Source organism: Branchiostoma floridae, chromosome 11 (genome assembly GCF_000003815.2).
Source record: "Branchiostoma floridae strain S238N-H82 chromosome 11, Bfl_VNyyK, whole genome shotgun sequence".
NCBI classification, from domain to species: domain Eukaryota; kingdom Metazoa; phylum Chordata; class Leptocardii; order Amphioxiformes; family Branchiostomatidae; genus Branchiostoma; species Branchiostoma floridae.
In genome coordinates this window covers 23,151,280-23,166,033 of record NC_049989.1, presented here as the reverse complement: position 1 = coordinate 23,166,033, position 14,754 = coordinate 23,151,280, and the positions used below count along the sequence as shown (strand labels likewise).

The window sequence follows — 14,754 nt, the reverse complement described above, 5'->3', positions numbered from 1 at the left end:
TCTTTTGTCACCTTTGGGACCACTTTTTTTAAAATAAAGACTGATATACATAATTTATATAGCTGGCAAAGTCCAAAGAGTGTTACTTTCAAAACCGCTTGTTGTTTGATTTACATAAATGACATGTATGTTCATAACATGAAAACAAAAAGGTATCTTTGTAAGACAAACATGTTTTGTAACGAAATTAGTTTTGAAAATTTTAAGGTGGAACTGTCATGTCTATTCAGAGGTACAATACAGGTAACCTGGTGTATGTTGCCGTATTTTGGACCTAGTCTGTGTAACACAAACTCTACTGTCCAAGGCTGTAACTGGCCCCTACCCGCAAGAGGTCAGTCGCATGTTGTTCGGGCTGTTATAATACATTTTGTATAAGCGATATTTTAGATCAGGCTATTTTTGGTGCATCTAAATGATTTCCCTTTATTGTATTGGCATTGTACGTAGCCCTATAGTGTGACATTCTAATCAACTACAATCTCCAAGCAGATGACAGAAAGGAGGCTTAAACTTTGCTTAAGGAAAGTGTTTGCTTCGGTACACAATACACCCGCTGGAGAGGAAATAACAGTAAACAATAAAACTCCTTTATTCGTAAGAAAAATTCAGACACGTGAAGTTAGAAGACATGGCCTTCAAACAAACGGGCTTTCTTCGTCTTTCCGGTTGTCGTTAAATTCCATACCGGTAATGTAGAGCTCAATAAGACCATAATGATGATATGGATGGCATCAGCTAGGTACACCAAAGCAGATGTGAGTGGAAAAAAAGTTTGGCGACTCAAAACAAAATTTTGCCAAAAAGTGGACAGGAACATTGAATAAAATTAGCTGAACAAAAACACCATGACATGGCAAACAAAAGATTCTTTATTTTAGTTCTTCTTTTAATACTCCGATATTGTTTTTGCAACATACGCCAATACATTCGTCCATTTTGTAGCTGCTTTGTACGAATTGCAGTGTCGGCATCCTCAATACCTTTCTTTTAAACGGACAAAAATTTGTGCAGATGTCATCCACATAATGGAAAACAACATGGCATAGACATCAAAGCAAGTCGGGTTTACACATGTTAACACAGTCTACGGCACATCAAACCTGTAATATTAAACATTCCAATATTCCATATCACAAAAATTCACCATTCCTGTATACAAGAAAATTGATTTTTAAATCAGATGTTTTGACTGAAACTGCAATGAAAACAGCTGTCACAGCAAGGTTGCGCTAATTCATCATTAAACACCACTGAGGCAGTGAGAACACAAAAATTGCTCGTGCATAGATAGAAAACCTTTTTTTGCATAGAATAAAGTTTAAGCAACTTTTTAAATTCTGTACTAAATACATCAGTTCTTTGAAAAATTAAATTACATTAAAAGCACAAAAACAGCAATAAAATACTACAGTGAACTTAACAGAAAACACACTTTCACAACAAACCATCATACTATAAGGTCTATAACCATAGCTGAGCGATGTCCTTCCTATAAAATATTGCTATGAGATATGGCAATTTTAAGACCTATTATTATGCTATTTTTGGCAAGAAATATAAAAGTGTTGTATCTGCATCAAATTTCTTTCATTGACCGCAGTGTCTTGTCTTTCCTGGATAATCTTTTAAAGAATTTTTAACATTTAACACTTTCTGAAGCTTTCCGGGAATGAAGTTGTTTGAAAACTTTTGGAGCAAAGTTGGAGGTTTGGAAAAGAGTTTGGCCATGTTGTTTACGTTTTTGTTTTGCAGATACTACTCAATAGCCAACGTCGATGAAGGTTAGACATCCAGGTAATAAGATACACCAAACAGCAGTTACTCAGGCAAAATCATATCCAGTTGCTTGAGGAATTGCTATTTGGCATGCTCAATAGCTAATGCTGTTAAGACATGTATACAGACATTGGTACATACACATACCAAATAAATAACTTTGATGATATAGTATAGCAGCATTTACAAGTGGTAGATATCAATCTCCAAACAGAACTGTGACCAGTGGCAACTGGAGATTGTTTCGGCACTTCAATAAACTGCCTGCCTCCCACCGGCTTGGATATCAAGTAAACACACCTTACTTTTAACAGATACTATATATTATAAGTGTAAACTGCAATGTTGACTTGCATGATATGGATATTCAACCATTGAGCAATAAAATTACTACCATTATGATAATTGTCTTTTATGGATGCTGACTTGTATGACAATGTTTTCCTAACAACACAGGTGTATAAAATCCTCTTCCAAAAGAAAGCAACAGAACTGTTCTTGAAGAACATCATAATTTCAAACACCATAATCTATTTGCAGCATATATTACTAACTCTTAATGTATATAACTATCAATGATTGTCATACAAAGTAGGCAGATTTCTTCTGCACCTCCGAATTTTATGTGACACAATTCACTAGTATAGTACTTTGTCCATGATTGTACTTACACATCAAATTTGTACTTTTTTGCTTCAGTCAATAAAATCTGACTAAAACATTATTTACAAAAATTCCCTCAAATCATCTGATACCACAACCACTGCTTTAGAGCAGTCATAAAGTCTCTCATAATACCATGTTTGATAATGTCCCAGTATTTGAACAAAAACTATTGCTTTTTGATGTCTGCATCTAAGAAAAAACACCATTATGTATAATTATATAAAATACTCTTCTGAATCACCTGGACTACATGAAACAATCCAAACACCATCAAGAAAGTCCAAATCAAGACGAATTAAACTCAGGCCAAACCAAGGCTTTTGATAATTTTCTTCATTTCTGTGGAAAGTTTGGAAAATAAACTTAAAACCAGAATCTCAGAGGAAAATCTGCACCCTGGCACACACAGTTTCAAGGAGTGAATACAGTCAGGTTTTTGTCATAGCCCTCTGTTTCAGTCTTTGCGATTTTCTTGCAGAAAAGTCAGAGAATATAGAATTCATATTACTGTGACTTGCTCTTCAGTTGGCTTAACATGTTTGTAGTCCAGGTACCAAATTTGTTGGTTCTCAAATTATTCTCTTGGCTCCCAATCGGGCAAACTTTTCCCAAACGAGAAAAACGACTGAATGTCCAAGAACAATTTAGTTAACTTTACCTTAAGGAAACTTAACTTATTACTATGGCCTTGACTTTTGTTCTGACTTCCTCGTGAGGTATCAGTCTGTCAGCAGGGACATGTTTGTAGCCCAAGGCCAGGTAACAAATTTATAGTTCTCTCAAGTACTAGTAGCAAAACTTTTTTCATGTATTTTCTGACCTGTAAAATAAACTGAACTTCCAAAAACCAAGTAATATAAAGTTTATATTCTATTTCCTAATACAGCTTTCCGTATTTTTTTCACTCTTTACTTCTTTGTCAACAGAAACAGTGTACAAATCTTTCGATGTCAACTACCCCCACAAAAGAAGTTTCATTTGGAGTCTAGAAAATGAGTTGCCATGGCCTCATGATCAGGTTAGGCTGTGACTTGCAGGGTTGGACAAGTCCACTAGCCCTTAGATGTCCAGGGCAAGTGAAAGTGTTGATCAGGCAAGTGCAGGACCTACCCCACTTTTTACAGCCATGACATCAAGCAATGGTCAGCATAGAAAAATAGAGGCAATAATAAGAATTCCATTGCCAGAAGTGACAATGTATGTAAAAGTGACAATTTGAATTTTGCGCAAGTGAAAAGTAGGTGCGGACAAGTAAATTATTTATGTGCTTACCCTATAGGACAAGTGCATGGATTTTATTAAACTTGTCCAACCCTGACTTGTAGAAGTCATCCAGCCTCCATTTGCTTGTAATCCAAGTAGACCTGTTTTCAAACACAGCTTTACGTATCTTTTGCTCGACAAGCTTTACTTTGTTGACAGAAACAGAATACAAGATCTTTGGATACAACAGAACAAATTAAGTACCTTTATTTGGAGTCTAGAAAATGAGTTGGCCTCGGGTGACATGTAGAAGTCATCCGGCCTCAACTTGCTTGTAATCCATGTAGCCCTGTTTCCAAACACAGCTTTCTGTAGTTTTTTCTGTATTTTTTACTTTGTTCACAGAACAATGTACAAAATCTTCAGATAAAAGCAGTTTCATTTGGAGTCTAGAAAATGAGTTGGCCTCGGGCGATGCTGTGCCTTGTAGAAGTCATCCAGCCTCCACTTGCTTGTAATCCAGGTACAAAATGTAGCCCTGTTTCCAAATACAGCTTTCTGTATTTTTTACTCGACAAGCTTTACTTTGTTGACAGAACAATGTACAAAATCTTCGGGTAAAAGAAGTTTCATTTGGAGTCTAGAAAATGAGTTGGCCTCGGGTGACGCTGTGACATGTAGAAGTCATCCGGCCTCCACTTGTTTGCAGTCCAGGTAGCCAAGCCTGGAGATGGCCTTGTACTGATCCGGTACCTCCATCAGACAGTGCAGCGCGAAGGCTGCGCTTGGGTACCGTGTCCGCTTCACCGCTGTGTGGTAGTCCACGAACTGGAAGTTGTCGAACTTCCTCTCCGGCAGCCGGTCGTCGAATTCCTTCATGACCCCCCAGGGGCCGTCCCCGACCCCCACCATGATGATGCTGAGGGCAAAGTTCGACGCCTCGACGATCGCGTCTCTCGTCGGGCCCTCGTCTTTGACCTGCCCGTCGGCGATGATCAAGAGGATGTGGTATCCCTTCTGCTGCTTGACGATGTCAATGGCCTTGTAGATCAGCGGAGCAAAGCTTGTCGGCCCGCTGAGAGTTATCGCCTGCACAATGGCGCTGTAGTGAATCAGAACCTGCTCGTGCCCTTGGCAGGCCGACCCATCAGGCCGGAAGGGAAACACGTCCTTGTCCCTGGTGAGGGAATCTCCGAACCCGAAAACCGGAATCAGGTTGTCCTCGTCCAACGGCTGCAGGGTCTGCCCGATGGTCGAGATGACTTTCTGGTACGGGTTGTAGATCTTCTTCCCGGAAAGCGCGTGCAAGCACTTTCCGCCGAACGTCCTGCGACCCTGCCACTCGTTACTCGCGGTGAAATCAACACCGATGATCAGGTTACAACTCACGAGGCCCGCGGCCTTCATGGCCTTGGTGACCTGCTCGTAGTTGCTGAACTTATCCTCGATGGCCTCGAAGTGGGACATGTCTGCCCGCAGGAGCTCAAACGCGGCGCACAGGCTGTCCCGGTGACCTTTGGCCCTCCTCTTCTCCTCCTCCACCTGAATGAATGAATGAATGAATGGTTTATCTATTGTACAACACACCTTCATTTAAGACATTTTGCAGCCAGCTGGCTGAATGGCATGTTTTTTTACACCAATTCCTTAATACACGCATGGAGTCAAAAGTTATTGAATGAATTACACTTAATAAAACTAAGAATCTTTCAAAACAATACAAATACATCTAGGGACGGAGACTTACAATAATGACGAAAATTGTGACTGGAATTATCCAAGTGTACTAGTGTTAAGCTTTGCTCGTTTAACAGTTTTACGAAGTATGGAATAGGAGAGTTCCTGTAACGGTTGGTTTTGCATCGTACTGTTCTGAACAAATCCGAGTTTCTCGGGACTTGTTCAGAACACACACAGAACAAACACAGAACACACACAGAACACACACAGAACACACCTCCTTCTCTGTCTTGGGCTTGTAGTGGTGGAAGAGGACCATCATGACAGTGAAGGCACCGATGAACAGAACGAGAGACAACATGGAGACGTAGCTTTCCGACACGTCCACCACGTACAGAACATTCATGACGGCCGCTAGGCGCGAGTTGGGGGCGGTCTTCACACGGTGGGTACTCTCGTCTCAGTCACAACAGTCTGCACCAACACTGTTGGCGCCCATGTTGATGATCTGCACCAAAAGAGATTGGATAGTAAACAGAAATCGCCACTGATGCATGTACAGGCACACTGAAAGTCCAGCCTTGAAAGCTAGGCGTGAGTTTGGGACGGTCCACACACGGAGGGAACTCTCGTCCGAGTCACAACACTGGGATGGACACAGTTACCATGGCAATATCCTTGTTGTGTCAGGTTGCTATGGCAACATGGTGAGTGGCAGGCTGTTCAGGCAACATCCCATGTTGATGATCTGCAACAAAAGAGTACAGATTGGTTACACATGTGTCACTGATGCAGGTGCAGGCCCGCTGGAAGTCCAGCCTTGATCGCTACATTTTGATCCGCTACTAAAGCTTGCTACTCTGCCAGCTGTAGGGAATGTTAGGAGCAAACAAGACTCAGCTATATGCTAGCTTATACAAAAATCCTGCATGGAATTCCTGAGAGATTATGTCATCCAAAGAATTGACTTCGTATGGCCTAAATGGTCATCTACTGCATGTGACTGCACTTAGATAAATCCAATGGTTTCCACATATAGACAAGACCAATTTGTAACAGGACTAACATTGTTACAAGTCATAAATTATCCTGGACCAGCTGTCATATCCTTGTGTCACATTCAGACTGTAACAACATCAGTGGTGTAACAACATCAGCGGTGTACCAACATCTACTGCCTTCACCCGCAATAAGGTCACCTTGCGACAAACATCAACACTAATAAATGTCAATATTGTAGCCAGTGGACATGTAGCCAGTGGGAACATACTGTAAGTGCAGAAACTTTTGCGGTGGATTAATGTTCGCGGTTTTCACGGTGGCCACTTCACCGAAAACTTAAAACCACCGCAAACATTTTTCCATGGCAGTAAGAGACTACAGTGCATGGTGCTACCGTGAAATTAGAACCACAGCGAAAAGTCCTTTTTCCGGCTACCGTGAAATCAAATCCCCGCGAACTTAAATGCATTTACAGTACTTGCCTAGCCTAATATTACAATATCACAAACAGTTACTACATTTACAGGACTCCTTGCTAAATCAACACTTTGAATGACTGCAACAGACCAGGAACCAAAACATTGCTACATCCCAGACACATCCTGTAACCCGACCCCTCCCCTACAGTAGTGGCTACACCACAATAATTGGTTACAGTGTAGCAAACTGTGCTGTCTGTCTGGATACAGTTGGACTCAGCCCAAGCCTGGAGAATCAATGATGGTGCTCAGTGAAAACAAACCTGCAATTGATGAGCTGGTGCTGTCTGTATAAATGTCTTCAAGACATTTTTCACGACAGCTTATTGGCAACGATTTGTTTACTACAGGATGTTCTTCAACTGAATTGTTTATAAAGAGAACCCCTTGTTCTTTAAGTCTTGGATAAGAATTTAATGTTCACCTTGTACATGTACAACAATCATCTTGAGAATCTGACAAGTACTCGCAAAGGCTTCATGAAATACTTCTTCTGGAGAACTTATTGATTCTTAAATCTAAGATTGTGGGTTCTTACGTTGGGTGAAGTGTCTTGTGTGGTAGTTTAGGTAGGGTGATTGCAGCAAATCCATCTAAGACTATGTCAAGCTGATGCTTACAAAAAACTGGAGACTTTGAAAAATAATGACAAGTTGTCCTCCAAATCTAAAGTCTTGATAAAACTGCCGCCCAAAATGAGCTAATTTCCGGCCGGAGCCTGTAACAAATGTTCTCCTCAAATGGCTCCTCTGTCAAGATGATGTTTTTCTGGCTCCTGCTTGTTGATTACGTACCGAAAGACTAACTCAGTAAACTAGGCCCGCAGTATGAGAAAACTGACTGAATATATTATGTCAGGATAGAGATTGTGATCCGGTACCCATTCTACAAGTAAAAATTCTTGACTTGACTTGACTTTATTTGAATCCACAACTAGCTTTACATTTTCTATTAGCTATTCTTCCTGTGGTCCTAACATAACGTCATAAAATACAATGTACATCAATACAATATCACTGTATGTGATGACATAACGGAAAAAACTACAAAAATAATCACACTAGAATTACATCAGATACATCAAACTTCTGCAAAATGAGAGAATATAAAAGTTCATGCAGTAACCATCCTATTCAGTGGTGAGACATACGGTGACATGTTTCCTTTCTGTATTGCATGGTTCTAAGTTGATGGAGTTTGTTTTTGTTGACTGTGTTTGGTAACGACTGTAGGCTGACATCCAGATTGGACTGTTGATACGGAGGCTCCAATCAGCATGCTGGTAGTGTGTTAGGCTGGCCCCCCATTTAATGTATAAATCCTGGGCTTCAAGTCAATTCATTTCATCTAGTGTAAAATGGATTGAAGTTGAAAAGTTCTGTCTTTCAAGCAAAAACTTCACAATGTGCAGACTCTGGTTGGAATCTCTACCAGCAGAATTTGATGTTCTTGCAGTAGGATCACAATTAGGTTGACAGCACAGACTGTAAAGTTCAGGAAAGAAAAAAACTTTAGTCCTTACAAGACCTTGACCTGGAAAAATGTTTCCTGTGTTTGCTGTGTCAGTCGTGAAGAAATCTGGGAACATGGTAGGTAGGGATTATCTTGAAGTTCTGGCCAAAATTCCAGACTTAGTAGTGCAACAAAGTTTAACATTTATTCTTCATTAGTTACATGTAGGACAAAAGGCCAGGGTTGGCAGTTTTTTCCAGGATCTGTTGGAAAACAGGAAACACAACATTTTTTCCTAGGCCTGGACTGTTAGATGAACAAAAATGGTCCTGATAAAAGCCGAGACGTCAATCAACAGCACCGACACCATCGCCTCAGGCTGGCCAAACATCAAAAATTCATCACAGTTACAGAGTGTAATGGAGTTTGCAACATTACACACAGACAGCAGGCATGTTTTCCTTGATCTTTGATACTTTATTCACTCCATTACCCAACATACGTAATAAATTCTTAAGTAGCTAAATCCTTTGGGACCTAAAATCAAGGACATAGATACCACAAAAAACATGCATGTACTTAATATATATATACAACTAGTATTTATCAAAATCTGACTGCAACTCAATCCTGGTTGACCTCAACAACAATAGACCTTGTAGGCTGTTATAAGTCAATTCAAGGGATTGTGGCATCCCTTATCTAAAGTAGTCAACAATGTCAGTTTGATGTACAACTGAAATATCAATCTTGCGACCTCTGTTACACAATAAAATTTTTATGAAGTACATTTGTACATCAGGCATATTTTCCTTGATATGATCCCAACTCAACCTTGGCTGACCTCAATGCAATAATGAGCTCAATAGGCTGGTCTGATACAACTCTGGGGATCATGGCAACCCTCTGTTTTAGAAAGCAGCAATGTCAATTTGATGAAGAATTGAATTCTGTTACCCATGATTTACGATCCTTAGGATTTGGTGAATTGACATGTTTTGGTTAGCTGTACTTGTATTGAATTGTTCTGCCAGTTCATTCTAGTGATGCTGAAGAAGAGTGATGGATGTCACTAGAAACATCCAATAGTGAATCTTTGTTTTCATCCAGTTGTAGAGATAGAATTGTATTCAAATATTGTTTAACTGGATGTCTAACCTTCATATTAAATGTATCTGAGACACATTAATCAATGGTTATTAAGTGAAATGGAGCCATTTTTCTTGATCTGACTGTGACTCATCTTTGACTGACTAGAACCAAACAATGAAGTCTAAAGGCTGTACTAATACAATTCTGGGATCACAGCACCACTTATTAGAAAGAAGCAAGGTCAGGTTTGCATAATTTAACTTATTTGAGGAAAATTTTGTGCAAAAGATGGGCAAAATTTATCAACAGAACCTGTTTTGGGTTTTGGGTTTGGTGAAAAAATCAAATTGAATGTGACATTAGATTTATCTCTTGTTTTGTAAATCTTAAGTTATATTGCAAATTCACACTCAAGCAACTTGAAAGGCATCTTATTTGAAATGGAACATTAAGTCAAGATTCACTCTGAGCCACTGAGACTGATCTTTTAAACATCTCTCCCAACTTTCTTTCAACATCGTTATCAGCACCAAGGACAGGGACTGCTGATGGGAAACTGTGACATTCAACTCAGAGAAAAAAAGGAACTACTGTGACATTCAACTCCTATTGAAAAGTCATCTCCACTTAGTTATATTACTGAGTACTCTCCAGGGAAAAGGGAAGTTTCTTTCAATAACATTATCAGCACTAAGGACAGGGACTGGAAATTGTGACATTTAACTCTGAGAAATTAGGACTAACGCTATAGAAATGTCATGATCAGAAGCATTTATAATATGTTCATTTCCTTCATTACTGAACATTCTAAATTACCATTTAGCTAGCAGTGAAGGTGGAAAGGGTATGTTACCCCATAAGGGGTGGCACAACACCTTATGACTCTACTGCTACTACATTTGTATTACTATTATTAAGGTGGAATAAAAGTGTTGAGAAGAAAACTGGACTCTGACTATATTCCCCCCCATGAAACTTTGTTTTTACAAACTTGAATGTGCACTGTTGATCTTCTAGTTCATCATTATATTCTATGTCTGAGATCCAAAATATTCCATTTGTATGGCTACACTAGAGATGTAACGTTATAATCAAGATATAAATGCAGTCACATGCATACATTGTGAAAATTCTTCTACCCCAATCCAGGCAAACTGAACATTTTTCTTGATGAACCAACTCTTGTTACCTTACCTTGTGTACTGCCACTGCTGTATCCTAGCAACCACACTCAGGACAACAACAAAACCAGCCACTACCAACACCAGACCAGCTGTCCTGCTAGCCTTCAATATTACAGTAGCCAGCAGGGCCCCATAGGAGCTATAACTTTGGGCCTACTCGGTTATTGATTGCACTCGTGGCTCAATCGAGCCTCATACAACACTTTGGCTGCGGTCTGAGAAACCTATCACATAAACTAGGCTGGCAAGACCCCATAGGGGACTGTAAACGTGAGCATACTCATTAATCAACAGCTCAGCCTCCCAGTTTCATCTGGATTCTTGTTGTCAATCATGACAGAAAAAATATTCATCATGCTCAAACTGCAGCATGAAATATATGCCAGCATGGACCCATAGGAGCTAAACCCCTTTACCTGGTCGTTTAATGAACATTGACTTCCCTGAATGACTAAGGCGTCTGAAGTCGTTAATCATGCAGGAGAGGTTGGGGTTGTGTGGCCTTCATGGGTGAGTAACCTCCCATTGAAAAGTCCCCTCCACTCAGTTAGATTACTGAGTACTCCCCAGGGACAAGGGAAGCTCCATTTTGGTTCTGTTGTGGTGGCAACAAGGGGAGAGTCATTCAAGATTACTGTTAATTAAGGTGACAACAAATGTAGACCAGTCACTCTGAATTAGAATGGATTCTGGAAATTGTAACAAATGATGCTTTTTTCATTACAAAAATGGCACTACATGAACTACATGAGGCATTATTCAATTTTGAAACATGTCCAGAATTTTTTTCCTGATTAATGATAGGCTTGGGGTACACAAATTTCAGGTCACCATGAGATTTAACGGACTGCGATCATTATACGGCAACCTCAAAGTGGATAAAAAGAAGTATTTCAAAATGTAAAAATCACTAAAAAGAGGGTAAAAAGCCACTGAGACAACCACATAAGATCTAGAGAGGGACTGACAACAAAAGAAAAGATCTCCATATCCTGAATTTACACAGCGCTAATCAAAAATCAGTCTGCTGGCAAAATGCCATGAATTCTCCACCTCTACGTGCAAGCATGTCTAACCTTAAGCCTTGGCTAATGGGGAACGACAGACATACCGGATACCAGATAGGGAGTAAAATAACTTAGTGAAGACCTCTAAAATATCTTAATCAACGTTTGTTCACCTTTATCCGAAGGGTAACCTATATCCATTATAAATAAAAGTATGGTATTCTGGGGATCATTAAGTCGATGGAAGGTAGTTTCGCATTGCAATATTTTGAAAATGTTGACATTTGAAACCCAAGCCGTTGACCTGAAATCTTTAAATACCCGTTTTTTTAAAACAACGAATCTAGGTTTAAGGTGAACTAGCGTTACACATTTTTGCTCAAGTCTATATCAACGTTATGATAAATAAGCTAGTACATTTTTTTAAAACTGGAAAGATGCAATTTATTCCCCCTTAAGTTATGCCAGAAAGCAGCTGCTCAAGCAACTGGATATGATTTTGGAAACGGTCAGACATTTCAGATAGCATCGACTAAGTTTAGTCACTGACACTCTGATGGAAAATGGTTTTATAGTTATCCATTAAAAGGAGCTGAAGACAATTTTTTTGAATAATTGTCCGATAGGAAACAAAGCTAAAGTGTAGACAAAGTTGATGCAAACAAGTCAATTTCTGGTGTCTGCATTACATTCCGTTATCCATAGACATACTTTAGTATTGCAACTTATGGTCCTCCCCAAAACAACTGTGACATTTTACCAATAGTCGTGTAAAATACAGCAGGGTGTGACCTTTGGAATTATCAATGTACTGCAGCACACCTGGGAAATTACATTCAGCTGCAGTTGTCTCTGTAATGTCAGAAACATGGCATTGGCTTTTCAATTTATGACCCAAATTTACTACAGTAACCTTTGTAGGAAACTACTATGAACCAATTACTCCAGACTACTGTAAACTTTTGAATTGTGAGGTGAGACAACTAACACTAGTTCACCTTTATTCGCGGGGTAACCTATATCCATTGTACCTAAAAACATGATATTTGGGATATCACTTTGATGGATGATGGTTTCAAATTGCATTTTTCAATATAATGCAGTTTGAGACCACCGCCCATTGACTTGATATCCCAAAATACCCTGGTGTTAAATACAATGGATAAAGGCTACCCTACGAATAAAGGTGAACAAACGTTAGTTTTCTCTGTAATGTCAGAAACATGGCAAATTTACTGCAGTAACCTTTGTAGGAAACTACTATGAACCAATTACTCCAAACTACTATAAACCAATTACTCCAGGCTACTGTAAACTTTTAAAATATGAGGTGAGAGAATTAATTGGTAACACCCAGCTTAAGTAATCTTGACAGCATGAAGATAACTAAAACGTCTTTTAGGCTACTTCCAAACCTCTTTCTCCTGAGGGTAATAACTGTTCTTAAATCAGCATTGTGTGAGTATGACGCACACTGTGCTCTATAGCTGTGTTTGATGTGTACTAGAGCAGGCTATGATGGACCCACTATTACAGCAAAAGGTGTAAATGACACTGTAAGTAATGGTGGCTTGTAGCTCAAGCTATCTCAAGACATTCAGAAAAGGTCTTCAAGTGGTATTTCTTTCTCCTGTGGGTGTGATAGATTACATATCATGTTACTGAGGCAGTGACATAATAAAATTTGGACCATAAAAAGTTAGATGAACTTCTACAACTAGTTTTGAAATGAAATGGCTTAGAATAATTCAAGGGCAATTCTCTGCAGGAAAATTTGAGATAGCTTACCGAATGGCAAAATCAGAATTCACCAGAAGTTTTCAAACCCAATTGTAAGGACTGCCGAGGTACATCCAAACCAATGGAAAGACTTTGTAGAGTCTATAAGCCATAGGAGTAAGCTCACAGAGAGGAACAGGACACCTAGGCACTTGGGCAGAAACCATTATCCTAACACACACCTCACCATCAAGTTCACCAGAGCATGTCGTGACAGCATATTTCTTTTAAGTTCCCCAGCTTGAGATCATTCCAATCAATACCTCGGTATGCTACGTATACCATAGTGTAAAGAATATATGATCTTAATAAAAAAAAAATGATGAAAGCATTGATATTCAAGATACATTCCAATGAGAGGTTCCAATCAGGGCAGTTAATTTGTACTTTGCCTTTCTATTAAGCCTTTCAATTACTTTTTTTATACTGGTTGGTGATAGAATGGTCATCATATAACTGCAGATACACTGTCAGAATACAATCTATATGTAACATGAACACCTTATACAGCCTGGACTGTGTTTTGATGTGCAATGGGTCATGCGATGGTAGCCCATTTCTTAGGACCGTGGAGCTAGCAGATCTCGATAGCAATAAGTTATGGTCTCAAGTTTATGAATGATCACTTGCATCTTTTTTGGGGGGGGATTGTTAGATGGCTTGATATTCTGTTGTGAATTGAAATAAAATTAGGTATTACAAACTGTTGAATCTAATCTTGGTAGGAAATTTTGCATCTCATCTTTTTCATTTGGACCTTCCATGATATTTTTGCTGGTGGTTAATATACAAATGTCATTGTCAAACAGAACATGCACAGTCAGAACATACTGTCATGCACATGTAACGCTAGTTCACCTTTATCAGTCGGGTAACCTATATCCGTTGTATTTAAAAATGGTATTGAAAGATATCAAGTTGACGGGGGGTGGTTTCAAACTGCATTATGTTGAAAATGTTACAACTTGACACCACAATTCGACTTTCCTAAATACTGTACCGTTTTTCAGTTACAACGGAATTAGGTTACCCCGCGGATAAAGGTGAACTAGCATTACATGTGCACCATTCCGAGGATGTGCAATGGGGCACACAATGCTAGCCAATTTCTTATGGTGAGCTCACAGCTTGTGCAATCTTGATGGCAATAAGATAAGGTCTCAAGTTTGTTAATTACTACTAGCAGCTTTCCTCTGGGCGAAGTTAGATTGCTTGTGATACTGCTGTGAATTGGAATTAATGGTATTATTGTTGGATGCAATCTTGAGAACAAATTGGAATCTCATCTTTTTCATTTGAACTTTCAATAACTTTTTCCCTGGAGGTAATAGAATTCTCATGGTATGACTGGAACTAGTACTACCCAGTCAGAACAGTCATGTATGGTGAATAGATCACAGTACGTAAGGTCTGTACCCTGTATAGCTGTGT

At 39.3% G+C, this 14,754-nt stretch overlaps 1 protein-coding gene across 2 annotated transcripts in view; it reads right to left on the bottom strand.

The window, feature by feature from the left end:
- Positions 1-4,191: 4,191 nt before the first annotated feature.
- LOC118426591 (E3 ubiquitin-protein ligase RGLG4-like) overlaps positions 4,192-14,754 on the bottom strand; it is a 37,591-nt gene continuing 27,028 nt past the window's right edge. Inside the window, exons 3-4 of one of the 2 annotated variants that reach the window (XM_035836080.1) lie at positions 5,606-6,076; positions 4,192-5,190 (exon numbers count right to left, since the gene is read on the bottom strand). In XM_035836080.1, the coding sequence (XP_035691973.1) occupies positions 4,333-5,190; positions 5,606-5,734 (987 nt within the window). In that variant the 5' untranslated portion in view covers positions 5,735-6,076 and the 3' untranslated portion in view covers positions 4,192-4,332. The remainder of the gene's footprint in view (positions 5,191-5,605; positions 6,077-14,754) is intronic. The other variant, XM_035836082.1, reaches the window with a different exon arrangement.